The 16,413-nt window shown below is 39.0% G+C and overlaps 1 protein-coding gene across 2 annotated transcripts in view; it reads right to left on the bottom strand.

The window, feature by feature from the left end:
- Window positions 1-16,413, bottom strand: part of VPS50 (VPS50 subunit of EARP/GARPII complex) — a 138,063-nt gene that overhangs the window by 7,898 nt on the left and 113,752 nt on the right. For both annotated transcript variants that reach the window (XM_004431349.3, XM_087421085.1), the window contains exons 22-25: window positions 12,358-12,438; window positions 4,214-4,362; window positions 3,073-3,169; window positions 1,889-2,047 (exon numbers count right to left, since the gene is read on the bottom strand). In XM_004431349.3, coding sequence (XP_004431406.1) covers window positions 1,889-2,047; window positions 3,073-3,169; window positions 4,214-4,362; window positions 12,358-12,438 — 486 coding nt within the window. The remainder of the gene's footprint in view (window positions 1-1,888; window positions 2,048-3,072; window positions 3,170-4,213; window positions 4,363-12,357; window positions 12,439-16,413) is intronic.

Below are 16,413 nucleotides of genomic sequence, written 5' to 3'. Positions count from 1 at the left end.
TACTGTATTTACGCTTCGCTACAGTAACTCTGTTTTGGATTTCAAGAGTCATGATTCAATACATTCCATTAATATTTTAAAGATAATGTTATATGCTTACTGTATAAAATGTCATTCTACTCATTGCTAAATTCAATGTTGAGAACGCTTGCTGTTAAATAAATAATAAAACCATTTCATGTTCCCTGTGATCTTCTGGGGCAGTAAATGCAGACTGTCTTTACCTAAAGGTTTGGACTTGGAAAAGTAATAGACAGAACAAAACTTATGAAAGTTTCTTTATGAAAGAAGGTCTTCAGCTGCTAAAAACTGGGTTCAGATTAATAATCTGAATAACACCGGTTCTCTCTTATAATATTAATGTTTCTTGGAATTTAGAATAACTGAGGCAAGCAGCTTCCTTCTAGTATGTATATTCACTGAGTGCAGAAGTCTCTCTTTTCCTGCATCCCTATGAGTACCACAGTGGCATGTCATAAAAAACAGAATCAACTTTTCAAAAACAGACTTGTTCAAACAAGAGGAGTGTGATTATTTATAAATTACATTTATCCTTACATTCCAAATTAAAATCCCCAATTGAAATCTCCTGGGTACTCTAGAAATCAAAGTTTCTCCAAGGTGGCAATTATAGAGCATGCTTATTGTCACTCACCCCGTAGATCACAGGCTAACTCCTAGACACTGCTAACTGGTCTTGACACCCTTAGTTCCTTGATGGGAACAGTCTCACAGTCTTCAACCAGCCCTCCAGAAGGCTACCATATGTTGCTGGGAGCTGGCACGCTAGATGAATTCTGCTGCTATCTCTGTTTTGATCTTTGGCTTTGTTTACTGATTGTCAAGCGTCCCAGGCTATTATTTATTGCCTTGGACTAAGCAGGTAAGAATGTTTCTGTAAGTGAGATAACAGTCAGAAGCTTAAGAAGGGCCAGTTTTCTTTTCACTGACAAATATGAAAACCAAAATTTTTCTAAAAGCTGTTTTCATTTTCTCAGATGCTCTTTGCTCACCTCAGATATCCACATGGCTCATTTCCTCACTTCCTTCAGGCCCCCCCTCAATTCTCACTTTATCAGAGTCTTTCTCTGACCACAAGTAAATAAATGGTATTCTTCCCCCACCCACACCCTGCCACTCTCTATCCCTCTTTGGCTCGTTATCTATTTTTTCACAAGACTATTCATCACCTGACATTATATCTTAATTTATCTCTTTACTGCTGTCCCCACAATGGCACGTAAATTCCTTGAGGGCACATAAGTTCTTAATTCACAACTATATTGCCAGCACCTAGATCAGTGTGTGGCACATGTAGGGTGATCTATAAATATCTCTTGATGCATAAATGAAAAAAATGACTACAGTTCTTTCCAGAACACTTATAAATTGTAAGTCATTAAATGTAAAGGTGTTTACATGACATATTGCAAAAGTAATGTGATTTCTGGAAAAAAAACACTTAGAATAATCAGGGGCATGGTCTCTTGCTAATGAATATATACAACTATAGAAATATCTTCTAATTAAATAGAAATACCTTCTTGTCACTACGGTCATGGCTATTGAGTTTTCATACTATGAAAGTCAGCCAAGACATGCCAATCAAACACTAACTCTAAACGGGAAATTAGTGAGCAAAAACAAAAAATCTACAAAGTACTCCTGGGTCTAAAAGAACACAAAATTTGGAAGGTAAGCCTATTCCAATTCAGGGACGAATTGGATTATCATGGACGAATCACTGGACAAATTAATAAATCACAATGCTAGAAATGTGGTAATAACTATAATCTCACATACAGCTCTACTTTAGAGCTATTGCAATTATAGGAATACTTCTCTTAGTAGAATCATCTTTGACAAAGATGCTTCCCAGAGTACTTGCCTTTAACAATGCATCTACATATATGTTGTGCTGTGACATAATTTCTTTTACATCCCATTTCACATTAGCCATTAGGAGCAGCATCTGTTCATAATCAATGGCTTTACCAGCTACAATCCAGTAAATTGGCTTGCGTAGTTCACTGGCAGTTGAGACTGTCTGAAATAAATTTTACAGAAATGAAAACAAATATTTTCTAAAAGTATCAAATTCATAAAGAATATTTTGTTTCTATTTCCAGTATACATCATATCTAAAAATGAAACATTTGGAGACTTAAATTATGAAAATAGTTTAACTCATGGGCAAAGGTCTTACTCAAAACATAATTTTGAAACATTCAATAAATTTGAGACCATTGATGCTACAACTATAAAAGAACTACATATTTTCATGGAGCAAATATTTCTCAAATTCTTTCACTTCTCTCCATGTCCACTCCCACTACCCTACCTCAAGATTCCATCATCTCTCAACTGTATTTCTGGAACAGCCTTCAAGCTGGTCTCTCTGCCTCTAGGCTAGCCGTCTAAAGTCCATTCTTCATACTGCCCCCAAAATACTTTTTCTAAAACACACCTGACCATGCTACTCATCTGTTTCAAATTTTCCAGTAGCTTCTCAGTACCCTCAAAGTAAAGTCCAATTCCTGGCTGAGAGTGCCGTGCATCACATGGCTCCTGCTTATCCCTCCAGTCATCTTTCTCATCACTAGCCCTCTTCCCTGCTCTGACAATCTGAGTTTTCCTCAGCTGCTCACATGCATCATGCTCTTTCTCACTTGTTGGTCTTCATATAAGCCATTCCCTTAGTTTGGAATATACTCCCAACTCACCCGGCTGGTCCAGTTTAAACATCACTTCCTCCAGACAGCCTTTCTAGACAACCTTCTCCCAACCACACCCCCTTTCCTCCTCCAGTCAAGGTTAACTACCCTGCCACTGTTTCTTTCCCTTATCATACTTTATTGTATGGCTCTCTCTCTCATTAGACTAAAAGTTATATGAGGTGCTCAATAAGTATTTATTTAACACAGGAATTCATGAGTGAATAAACGAATATTCTAATCCAGCTCTCCTGGGATTTGGTGATCAACTACTAGTAAAAAAAAAAAAAAACCCTAAATACCATACGACAGTCTTATCTGGCTCACAGTTGAAATGATATACAGATCCATCTCTGACCTGAGAATAAAACTGCTGAAGGAAGGGCTTTTTGACTGCAGGCATCACAGCATCCAGATGTGGCTGAAGGAACTCGAACTGTTCAGCCAAGAATACCCTAAAGGGAATAAATAACCCACTGTATAAACAAAGTGTAGGATTTAGATCCTGCCAATATTTTTGTATAAGTAATCTTTAAGATCTCTAAGCAAAAGTTTAACAACTAAAATGATTGTCCACTTTAGTGAACTGCCTTGTACTACTACTTGACACGCTCATTTACAATCTACACAAAAATTAATGCTGAGCTGATGACTGGATGTGAGCTGAGGCAGAAGGAGGGTGACTTCAAAGGAGCTAATGTGGATACCACAAGGTGTAGAGTTATGCTGCTTTGCATGTAAGAGATGAGCACAGATAACACAAAAGATTGAAGAAAAAAGACAATGGCATTTTTTGAAAGGTTATCTTTTAAAGACCCCATTTAACTATACACAACAGATCTTTGCATTCACAGATTTAACATCTGACACTTTTCAGAAGTAACACAAACATTCCTAACATGCAACAAACTGTAACTTGGATGAGACGTACACGTGAACTTCAGGTCAGGAGGCTGGCGTGCAGGAGTGGGAGTCACTCGGCTGGAAGACGGCGGGCAGCCGCACTGTTTTTCTCTTTTTGTTATGTACACAAAACTCTTAAGTTATATTAGACTTCATCTTATGGAAGAAGTTATATGCTTTAATTGTATTAAAAATTGGATTTATAAAGGTCAGGAAGCATTCTTGTGATGTCGAGGGTCGACTAAATTTAACACTAAACTGACAACGTAACTACAGTTTCTCTAGAATCACAATTTGATAGGAAAATATAAAGTACACTGTAACATGCTTTTTTAAAGTTTTCCTTAAAGCAAGAATCATGTTGCTAAAGACTGAAACTTAAAAGATTTCCTCCTTTCACTTATACAACCGAAAACCAACCATACAGTTTTAAAAATCAATTGGTAATCTATTTTAGGATATACTTCTCAGGAATACATGTGATATTTAGAAGTACGAGATGTATACAGCTAGAAGTCTGACTAAGTTAAACAATGCTTACTTTTATGACCCTTCTTAAATATTTAATGGCAAAGTAACTATTTTTAACAACTTACAAGGATTCTGTGGCTACCACTCTTTCCGCCAACCCATACAATGTATCCCCAGATGTCAAAACCACTAGGTGACTGAGGTGTGGGCTTGGAACCTTCTCCTTTCTCTCTTCTGCTGCTGTGAGTGTGGCAGTAGGATCAGCTGAAACTTCCTGAAAATACAACACACATACACACACAGCCTGAAATAGCAAATCTAACAGCAACAGACCACGTGATTTTACAAAACTAGAACTATAATTAAAATACTCTTAGGCCCACATTAATTACATTTAGTTTCAGTTCTTTTTTTTCCCATCCTTTTATATTTTTTAACCACTGGAACTTTCCTTTTTATACTAAGTGAAAATGATCCAACTCTATATGCTATTATCTGTGCATGACCCAAGTTGGCTAACACAAGGAATCTTTATGAATTGACACGTGTTGCATAGAGACAATAGTGAGATGCCCTTCAAGAACATGTAAATGACGGAAAAGAGATTGTCCCTCAAGGACCAAGTTGGTAAAACCCCAAATCATGGTGTAATTAACCATTTTACACCCAAACCTTAATCAAAGTAACTTTGGTATAATCTCAAGAAGGCAGGACTAGAACGTAGTTATAAACTGAAACAGAACCAGCTGAGTTGTATTTGTCTGGGGACAGATTATTAATGAGAAGGAAGACGGTTCATGGGAATAAAAGAAAAGGATGCCCAAAGAGCAGGGTGTGTTGAGCTTTAAAAGATCCTCAAAGAGGGCCTGGCCCCGTGGCGTAGCGGTTGAGTGAGCGTGTTCTGCTGCTGCCGGGCCGGGTTTGGATCCCGGGCACGCACCGAGGCACCGCTTGTCAGGCCATGCTGTGGCAGCGTCCCATATAAAGTGGAGGAAGATAGGCACAGATGTTAGCCCAGGGCGAGTCTTCCCCAGCAAAAAGAGGAGGATTGGCATGGATGTTAGCTCAGGGCTGATCTTCCTCACAAAAAAAAAAAAAAAAAGACCCTCAAAGAAAATTATAGCACAAAAATTAGATACAAACAAATCTAAAAGTGTACAAAATGTAAATGTAGTTTAGTTTTGAAATCAATGACACAGTCACAAATCTCCAACATTTCCCATATGAATAAAAGAGACATCCAATGTATAGGATTCTGGGAGTATAATTTAGGTTTATAAACTTAGTAAAATGGAAATAAAACATCATAAAACCTTTCAAGTTAGAAAATGGTTTTATTCTTCTTTAGTTCTTTTTTATATCCTATCTTCTACTAAAGATACTGTCTCTCTTCAATCTCTAATTAGTCAATTAGCATTTAAAGGTTATTTGGGGAACAACTGTGCTTTCTCTAAGGAGAATCAGGAAAAGGGAACTATGCAAGTTAATCAGTGTCACAGCTCCATTATTAAAAAGGAGAATAATCACCCCACTCCTGCCCCCCCCAAAAAAAACAATCACAAAATTATATACTGTTTGGCACCAATCAGTTGCCTGCACTATTTAATTTAATCACCACCTACCAGACTGTCCGAGTGAGGAAGCTTGGAATCCTTCATGACTCCCCTTCTTCCTCATCTCCATCATGCCTAAACAGGCACCTTCCTCACATCACTACTACATCAGACCAAGGACCCACAGCATTCTTGACTGGACCATTCTAAAAGTCCCCTAACAGAGACCTCTCCCTCTAGCTTCCCCTGTTTCTACTCTACTTTCCATACAGTTAACTGGCTTATTTCCAATAATATTCAAGTGATCTTTCTAAAATGGAGACGCGATCACACCACTTTCTAGTTTAAAATGTCTCAATTGACTATCCATTCCTTACAGGAAAAAGCCTAAACTTGTTACCATGATACTACTCCTTTACAGCTGACACCAGCTACCTTGCCAGCCTCATTTCGAGGTAATCTACGCCCCTCAGGTCTAGCCACATGAGACTACTTGCTCTGCTGTCCTACTGACACTCCTGTCTTACTAGCTCTCTTGCCCTTGTCTGCCTAGCTCTCGTCTCTTCATTTTTTAAGTCTGAGCTCATATTTACCTCCTTTCTACAACTTTCTCAGTCTTTCAAAAAGAATTAGTACCTTACTTGTGTTACCGTTATCTACGCATGTACTTATGTCTGTATGTGGTACAAAGTGCACTTTATCAGTTGTTGTTTCCTGACTCCTCTACCTCATTGTGAGTTTTTGGAGGTTAGGGACCAATTTCACCATCTTTGTATCTCAAGACCTTGGCATGCCTCCTGGCACTAGCAGGCCATCAATCAGTTTTTTGTTTTTGTTTTTTTTTTTTTTAAAGATTTATTTTATTTTTTCCCCCCAAAGCCCCAGTGGGTAGTTGTATGTCGTAGCTGCACATCCTTCTAGTTGCTGTATGTGGGACTCGGCCTCAGGATGAACGGAGAAGTGGTGCCTCGATGCGCACCCGGGATCCGAACCCGGGCCACCAGCATCGCAGCGCGCGCACTTAACCACCAAGCCACAGGGCCGGCCCATCAATCAGTTTAATTGATGGAGATGATGATAATAACGATGATGGTAAGAGTTTTTACTTCCTTTCATTCTCTTTCAAGCCCATTCCAATCAGGCTTTTGTCTGCCCTACTCCAAAGAAACAGTCATCCAGGTCCCCAATGGCCCCCTTATGGCCAAATTCAATAGTCAATTCTGAATACTCATTTTATTTAACAGATCTGTAGCATCCTACATGGCTGATCCTGGAAAACTTTCTCCACTTAGTTCCCAGAACACCATACTCTCCTGGTCTTTCTCCTTTGCCACTGGGCACTTCTCAGACTCCTTTGCTAGTCTGTCCTCCTCTCCCTGACCTTTAAACACTGGTGCGCCCTAGAGTTTGGTCCTCACACTTCTCTCACTTACATTCTACTCCCTAGATGATTTCATCCAGTCCCAATTTTAAATGCCATCCACATGCCAACAGCTCAGAATTTACATACTAGCCCTGACCTCTCTCTCACCTTTAGTGCATTTAACATTTCTGAAACTGAACTCTTGATGTCCTCCTCAAATGTGTCCCTCCTAAAAGTCTTATCCATCTCCAGTAAGGGCACCTCCATTCTCTAGACGTTAGATGTCATCCTTGGCTCCTCCCAGTGTCATACCACACTTACAACCCATCAACAAATCTTGATGTGTCTACCTTCAAAACAGATCCAGAATCTAACTATGTCTCACTACTTCTCCCACTAATATTTCGGTACAAGCCACCTCATCCCTCTCCTTAACTGCTACACACTGCAGCCAAAATAATTCTCTTTTAAATAATTAAGTCAGATCATGTCAATTCTTCTGCTTAAAGCTCCTCAATGGCTTCCTGTCTTCATTAGAGTAAAATCCAAAGGCCCTACATGATCTAGGCTCTGGCTACCTTTCTGGTTTCATCTGGTCTCATCTACCCCTCTCTTGCTTACTTCATTCCAATTATACTGGCCTCTTTGCCGTTTCTGAATAGGCCAAGCATGGTCCCATCTCAGGGCCTTTGCACTCCTTATTCCCTCAACCTGAAACACTTTTCCCCAAAATAACCTCTCTCTACTAGAAAATAAGCTGCATCTGGGTAGAGAGTTTTCTCTGGTTCTCCTCTCCCTACCAAAATTGTATCCCAAACTCTCAGAACAGTGCCTGTCAACATATATAAAGTGTTCAATAAACAGGCACTAAATAAATGTTTGCTGAATAAATGAATTCTCATCCAGGTGACTCACTCCCCTATATTTCCTTCAAGGATCTGCTTCAATGTTACCTTCTCAGAGGAGGTAAACAATATCGCGCTCTTTTCCTCCTCTTTGTATCCTTCTTTCCTAGTTCTTGGTAACTCTCAACACAATCTGACATTAAATTAGATATTCATTTATTCCTCATCTGCCTCTTCCACTAGAGGGACCATCACTCTTCCACAAAGGACATAGGAACTGAAGATATATTTGTTGAACGAACTAATAATAAAAATACCTTTCAACTGCTGTGTATCCCCTGAGTCTTGTACCCTCATCACAGAGCTCCTGGCCTTCTGTCTACTTCCAACGCCTCCTATAGCACTCTGTATTTTCCTCTTAGTTCAGAGGTGTGAATACCCATCTCAGAACAAGTCAAAGAATAGTGAGAAGCCTGAAACCTCAAAACAAGAAAAACTAATAAAAGAATTCAGGGGTGAGATAACTCAACTTGGGCAAGATGGCTACGCTAGCCAAAGTGGCCCCAATGGGATAGAAAAAGAATAACAGAAAATAATTCCAGAGAGGTAGATTTGGGCTGCATGAAAACAAAGCACATCCTATCGGGCAGAAGGGTAGGGAGGAAGAGCTGCTTTGGGTGGTTATGAGTTCTCTACGGAAGGAGAGGTTCAATGAGAAGCTGACAGCTACTCGGTATGTATGAACACTGTACAGGTTAAATGAGCACAGATAAGGTTCCTTCTATGATTTTATGATTAGAAACCTGGAGTATTATACTCCACAAGAAGAACAAAATCTCCTTCTAAGCATCAAACATGCCCTCTTTTAAAATACTTTGCAATTATACTAACAAAACCTGGCATGAATTTTCTGCCAATATTGTACAATTTCAAACTCAAAATAGCTCCAAAATAACCAGGAATACCACACATTTATAATACTGGAGTCACTTTCAAATTTCATTCTTTTATGATTAGATATCACCATATATACAAAATATTTATAAAACTAAAAGTTTTTTTGAATTTAGATACTAACTGGTTAATTTAGGGCAGAAGAGGGAGGTGGTGCTAGAAGGTGATGGAAGGCAAGGAGAGGGTGTATCTGTAGCTGGAGGAAAATGCGGTTAATCTCTGGGTATGACAGGAGAGGCCCAAAGCACTTCCCAACAACCTCCTTACCTACCTCCAGTTCAAATATGCTGAGTTTCCCCTTTGCTCACAGAGCTCTCTCACAAAAACATTCTTACAGAGATCACTGGAATTGTTGCCCCCACTTCAAAAGTTTTCATTTGGATGCCTTCCTTTCTCCCCAGTTAACACTGGTATTTTAGGCATAAAAATTATGGTAATTATCTGCTTAACGACTAAAGTTCTGTGTTTACATTTAGGGAAATATGCTTGAAGAGAGCAGGAGAGTCACAAAAATGTCAAGCTGATATAAATAAGTAGTATGTGCTTATTGTGCACTTAAATGGCAAAGCTCCTACACTGGATCAGTGTTTCAGCTTACACCAGTTCAATAAGGAAAGGATACAGAACTCTTTGAAGACTCTGAGAAATGGAACCTAATCAATCTTTATTCTCACAGTCAAAGTCACTTTTTTTTAGCCTTTTCTGCCACTAATTTATTACTACAAAGAGAAGTCATATTTATAGACTTTTCTGGACCAATTTAAAACACATTTTTATTATCAAAGATTGAAAGTTGGCCAAAGGTCTTAAAGCAAACAATTTAGCATCACCAAGTGGATAACTAAAAACTCATATTTCTGGTGCCATTGTCACCCACACCAGCTTCCTCTTCTACTCTTCCCTTATCAGACTCCTTTTCTTAGACTTTTATTTGAGGTGTCAAACAAATTTTCTTAGTTTACAATGAATTTATATGATAAATGATTTCAGGTGGCATATTTAAGACCATGATGATTCCATTTTGCCTTTTAGAGCTTAAAGAGAAGCAAAACTTGGAAGATACATATGGAGAAAATAAAATTACCAAAAAAGTGCTTATTAAAATTTTAACTAACAGGAGAAATATAAAGAAAAATACTATTTCCATCTAGTGGTTCCATATTGATAGACTATAAATTATTTTAATAGTCAAAAAATACATTGAAGAGCAAGAAACCAATTAATGTTCTCTGTCAATGTAGATGCAAATTAATGAAGTGAAGAAAATTAATACACCAGCTTATAAAAACCTGAGATCAAGGTCTAGTAAACGACAAATACATTTTTTGAAATAATAAACCAATACTTATCAGGATGAGTAACAATTTAACATGTAAAATACTGGAAACTAATGAAAAATTTCAGAAAAACTTCTAGCATTTGCTGTAGAGTCCTATCCTCCAGAGCAGTAGGGACCCTGGAGGGCCCCTGTCAAAGGTCAGCCCTCCTTACAAACTGAAGGAGAAAGGACCGTTCTCACGGTCTTCTGATCCAAGGGGTAGTCTTTGATTTAAGAGATGATAAAGACAAGGACTTAAAAAAAAGATATCTTTAAAAGACAAGGTACCAAAATAAAAAATAGGCATATCTATCTATCTATTTATTGGGGAGGGGGATATAGTCGGTTTTTAAAAACACTTTTCTAAGTCTGACTACTACACCAGTTTACAGAGAACTGGTCACACAGATGCCTCAGATTCATTGTTATCAGGGTGGCAGCTTGTCTCAAAGAGCAGCTAGTTTGGTCCCATTGTTTACTGAGTCATGCTATTTCATTATACACTGTATGGCAAAATCTGAAGCATTAAATCCAGCCTTAAGGGTCAAATCCAGAACAGTGGTTTGACAATCATAAGCTAGTAACTAGGAGAGAGGACAGAGAAAGGTCAGAGTGAATGACTCTAGTCGTAAATTTCAGCCCATCCATCTTGAGCTGTTCAGCCAGAAGCAAGAAAAACTGCAGCAGTGGACTAAGATCTGGAAAACAAGATCTGATGGTCAAGGTTACACTAAGTATCAAACAAGGAAAAGCAAAGTCGAAACACAGGTAACTGCCAATGGGGCTGAAAGCCAATGGATTTTAAAAAACAAAGAACAACAACAAAAAAAGAGACGGCTCGGTCAAACAAGGAGCTTTGACTCTGAAAATGAAGATTAGGACTAAATGGATAGCAAAGCCAAGAAAACAAGCCAGGTTAAGCCAAGAGACATGATTGGAGTTTATTCATTTACTCTACAGACATTTACTGAAGAAAGGCTATGTGCCAAGTGCTATGAATATATATATACGTGCTGGGCAAAAAGATCTCCAAATAGTAAGGGAGATGGATGAGATGGATACAGATTATTCCCTATGCTGACCTGAGATAGCAGCACACGCCTCTCTCACTTTATTCACATCTCTGCTCAAAGAGTTGTCCTGTCACTCTGTCCACATCACTGTCCTCTCACTCTGCTTCATTTTCTTCTTAGCACTTATAAGTACCTGACATTATTATGTACTTGTATTATGTATTTGTTTATCTGTCTCTCTGCACCAATAATACAAGTCCCAAAAAGAGAGGAATTACCTGCTTTGTGCACTGATGAATTTTCAGCACTACAACCAAGACAGCATATTAATAATTATTTCAATAAGTATCTCTTAAAAGAATGAATGATTGCATTGCTTTATAAAAACTTCAGTAACAGCAGAATGCACATAATATAGAGTTTATGAAAAAAAGAGGAAAATTATTGCTTGTTTGAGTAGCTGAAGGAATAGAGGAAAATTTGGAGAATCCTGGGGTTAATGTAGATACAGAGAAGCATACTGAACAACAAAAATCTCTGGCTACAGTGATCAACCACAAGAAAAAAATTTTCTTATTTTAAATGCTATGTTAGCTTAAACACTATAGAAGGTCAGCCCTGTTTTGCTAACTAACCTATCTTCTTAAAACGTGCATTTCATCATATGATACAGTCAAGAATCCAGACTCCCTCCTGCACAGCCACCTGAACCTAAACTTGAATTTCAAGGCCATTTATAAAAGTGGTCCTAAAAACTCTCTGTAGCAACACAACTCTTCAGCATAACCAGTGCCCCATCACAAAGATATGCCAAACTTTGGGCCAGGCTTGCTCCCACCTCAAGGCCCTTGCTCAGCCTTGAACCTTAATCTGAATGCCATTTTTTCTTCTTTTTCCCACTAATCTCATGCCTGTTCTTCAAAGGCTAGTACAAGTCTCACTTCCTCCTTTAGTCATTCTCTGACATCAATATTGCACAAAAACTTTTCCTCTCTTTGAACTTGTACTGGATGTATAGCCAATATCATATTCTTTCATGTATACAAGTTTTCTCTCTACAATTAGACTAAAAGAAACCTCCATTTTACTTCCCACAAGCACTTAGTGTAATACTAAGGACTCAGGCACTCAATACGCATATAGACATACATTTATATGTAGTTGATTAGTTGGCTAATTTCTGTTTTATATAAATCAAAAGAATTGATTCAATTGATTCTTACCAGATCAATAAGGCTTTCTTGTATTCTGTTTAGAGTTGTTCTTAGTCTACTACTACTAAGGCCTAGTCCTGTTGATTCCAACTGAAAAGAAAAAAGAAAGGCACGTTAAATCACTCTGGAGATAATCTTGCAAGTAAATGTTATAACTTCAGACTAACCGAAGTTAAGTATCTGATGAATTTTCATTCAGATACTTAGCCTTCAGAGGGTTTCTAAACTGCATTTAAAACTTCCAAAACATCAAGCAAAGAAGTCAAACCTCAGTACTTAAGGCAACAAGAGAACTATTTACACATGTGCATTTACAGGTCACGCTAACATCTTTCAATCTAATGCATTTATCAGGACAGAGTTCACAGAATTTCTTATCCACAAGTTATTATTTTTAGTTATAAAACTTAAGATTTTAGATACTTAAAGATAGTACACTGTGTTACATTCATGTAGAAGCATAATAATGTAGTGTTGCTAATATATTTTTCTGACACAAATTAGAGATAGCCTAAATCCTCATTCAAAAATTAATGAAAATTTTGTTTGGTTCAGTAAACATCTCACAGTGTAGAATTGTCTTCAGTAAAACAAAGCCAAAGCATTTATAAAAATCTTCACACAAGAACATAAATAAGAAGGGAGACTTGACTGTTAAGACATGAAAAGGCAGTTAGTTGGCTCCATGAGTGATGATTCGATTGATGAATATAAATTTAATTTAGAGGTCATCATAGAAACATATGGACATCTGAAAAAATGTTAAAATATCCTGTATGAGCCAATAAATGTAAAAGTTCAGAGACAGTGTCAAGATGGTGGCATAGGCAGACTCTCAGCTCACCTCCTCCCATGAACACAATGAATTTACAACTACTCTTGGAACAATTACCCCTAAGAGAGAATTGAAAATTAGATAAAAAGAATCCCCACAGAAAGGGACAGTGCTGACTCAGATGGAAGAGGCAGAAATTCCTTTCTGGAGAGAAAAAAAAGCTACCTTCTAATGATGACGCTTCACAGCCAGCTGGGAACAACCTTAAGGTACGCAGCCTTCCCTGGAGAAGTGGGAGATCAGAGTAGGGGAGCGTTACCATGATAAGCAGCTTTTGGACTCAGAACAACCAAGACAAGTGTCATAATACCTGGCTTTGCTGGCTATTAACTACAACAGGGAATACCCCCCGAAAAGCCTTCAGATATAAGGGAAAAAAAGCCAACTCTTAAAGGGCCCACACACAAATTCACCTGTTTCAGAAAGCAACCTAAAATCACCAGGAAGAAAGGTGCACAGTCCTTTGGTGAAAAGAGACTCACCTGACAGGCTCTGGGTGCATTCTGGTGAGAGATGAGACCTCTCCAGGGATTGAGACATTGGCAGCAGCCATTATTGTGACCTAGCAAAGGCATACTGACACAGATGATGGCTGACACCATTGGAGTTCTCCCTGGGGCCTGCTAGCCCAGGGGTCTGCCCCACCCACTAGAGCACAGATTTAATCCAGCTCAGCCAGGGCAGTCAACCCACCCTGGGACTGGTCCCACCCAACAGAAAGCCCTCGGGCAACTTGTGGGCCTGCATAGACAGGGTGCCTGGAACCTCTGCAACCAGGTGAGTGGGTCCGCCTCTGTGGGGCAGGGCATGTGCAAGGGGCAGGCCTGCACTGGTGGAGTGTGTGGGGCCTCTGCAGTGGGGCGACTGAGTCCACTTCAGTGGGTCAGGGCACACGCATGGGGCAGGACCGTGTTGATGGGGTATGTGGCCCAGTGGGCAGTGGGGCCTGTCAGCTGCAGCAGACTTCTGCTTGTCAAACAGCCAGATAGTCACCCTCACCTTCCAAAGCCTGAAACAACTGTGTGTTCCCATGCCTGGGGCCAGCCCCACTCAGCTTCAACCCTGAGAGAGCTGACAAGAGCCTTGCAGGCCAGAGGCCTACAGCAATTGTCAGCCCTGGAGCCTAGCAACCAGCCACACTAGGGACCTATCCACTTAACAGAAAAACTGCAACAGGAATGTGCTATTAGACCTTGTAGCCAATTGTGCTGGGGGTCCCCACACCTGATAAAGTGACTGAAAGGACTACAGCAGCCACACACAGCTGAGCATTACAACCAGCCACCCAGGGGGACAGCCTAGCCTCCCCAGGCACCAGCAGTAAGAGCATGACAGAAGGACACATACAGTCCACACAGGGGGCACTCCTGGAATATTTGGAACTGGTGTTGAGAGGGAAACAAATCATACATCTGATAAGGGGTTAATCTCCAAAATATATAAAATATAAAGAACTCATACATCTCAACAACAAAAAAAACTAACAACCCAATTAAAAAATGGGCAAAAGACCTGAAAGACATTTCTCCAAAGAAGATATACAGATGGCCAACAGGCACATGAAAAGATGTTCAACATCATTAACTATCAGAGAAATGCAAATCAAAACTACAATGAGATATCACCTCACGCCCGTCAGAATGGCTATAATTAACGAGACAGGAAACAACAAGTGTTGGAGAGGATGTGGAGAGAAGGGAACTCTCATACACTGCTGGTAGGAGTGCAAACTGTGCAGCTGCTATAGAAAACAGTATGGAGATTCCTCAAAAAATTAAGAATAGAACTACCATACGATCCAGCTGTTCCACTGCTAGGTATTTATCCAAAGAACATGAAAACACCAATGCATAAAGATATATGCACTCCTGTGTTCACTGATGTACTATTTACAATAGCGAAGATTTGGAAACAACCTAAGTGCCCATCAAGAGACGAATGCATAAAGAAGATGAGGTATATATACACAATGGAATACTACTCAGCCATATGAAATGATGAAATTCAGCCATTTATGACAACATAGATGGACGTTGAGGGTATTACGCTAAGCAAAATAAGTCAGAGGGACAAGGTCAAATACCATATGATCTCACTCATAAGTAGAAGATAAAAACAACAACGAACAAACACATAGAGACAGAGACTGGATTGGTGGTTACCAGAGGGGAAGCGGGGAGGGAGGAGGGCGAAAGGGATGATTAGGTACATGTGTGCGGCGATGGATTGTAATTAGTCTTTGGGTGGTGAACGTGATGTACTCTATGCAGAAATAGAAGCATAATGATGGGAGCCGGCCCTGTGGTGTAGTGGTTAAGTGCGTGGACCCGCTGCTGGTGGCCCGGGATTCGGATCCTGGGCGTGCACTGAGGCACTGCTTGTCAAGCCATGCTGTGGTGGCATCCCATATAAAGTGGAGGAAGATGGGCACAGATGTTAGCCCAGGGCCAGTCTTCCTCAGGGGAAAAAAAAAAAAAAAGAGGAGGATTGGCATGGATGTTAGCTCAGGGCTGATCTTTCTCACACACACACAAAAAGTATAATGATGTACACCTGAAATTTATACAATGTTATAAACCAATGTTACTCCAATAAAAAAAATAAAAAATAAAATACCTTCATAAATAAAATAAAAAAAATAAAAAAATAAATTCCTTCAGTTTTACAGAATCAAAAATAGTACAGTCTGAATTATAAGTTGTTCTATTTGAAGATATGCATATTTTCAATATTCACCTGGTAACTAAAAGCTAGTATTAATAAGCATAATCTAATAATTGGAAAAGTCTTTCTTAAAAGGTGCAACTAAGAGGCAGAGTAAATGCTACATTTACTCATACATACTCACTCATATGCACACTTTGCTTTGGTTCATATAACACAAACTGTCTCTAATACCATTTATGGGTAGACAGCGGGTTAAGGATAGCTGACAGCTAATTGTTTAAATACAATAAAATAGCTTTTCCTGAGTCTTACAGGATTAAAAATGCTTTTAATATAAGAGACAATGTGTTCTTTAAAACATAAATTTTAAATAAAATATGCAGTACATTTTACAATAAGCACCTATCTATACTTTGCTAAATTTCTCAGGTTCTAGTGAACCCCATTTTAAACAAATCTGTGCCAGTATATAAGTAGCTAAAAAGTCATGTCCAAAAGCATTTAGTTCCCAAAAGTTTCTAAAGGACCTTCTATTAATACATCTTATCAATAACATGGTCCAG

This window comes from Ceratotherium simum, chromosome 1 (genome assembly GCF_057802395.1).
Source record: "Ceratotherium simum simum isolate JZ-2026a chromosome 1, ASM5780239v1, whole genome shotgun sequence".
In the NCBI taxonomy this organism is placed as follows: domain Eukaryota; kingdom Metazoa; phylum Chordata; class Mammalia; order Perissodactyla; family Rhinocerotidae; genus Ceratotherium; species Ceratotherium simum.
The sequence above is the reverse complement of the archived record's forward strand: the minus strand, read 5'-3'. Positions and strand labels throughout refer to the sequence as shown.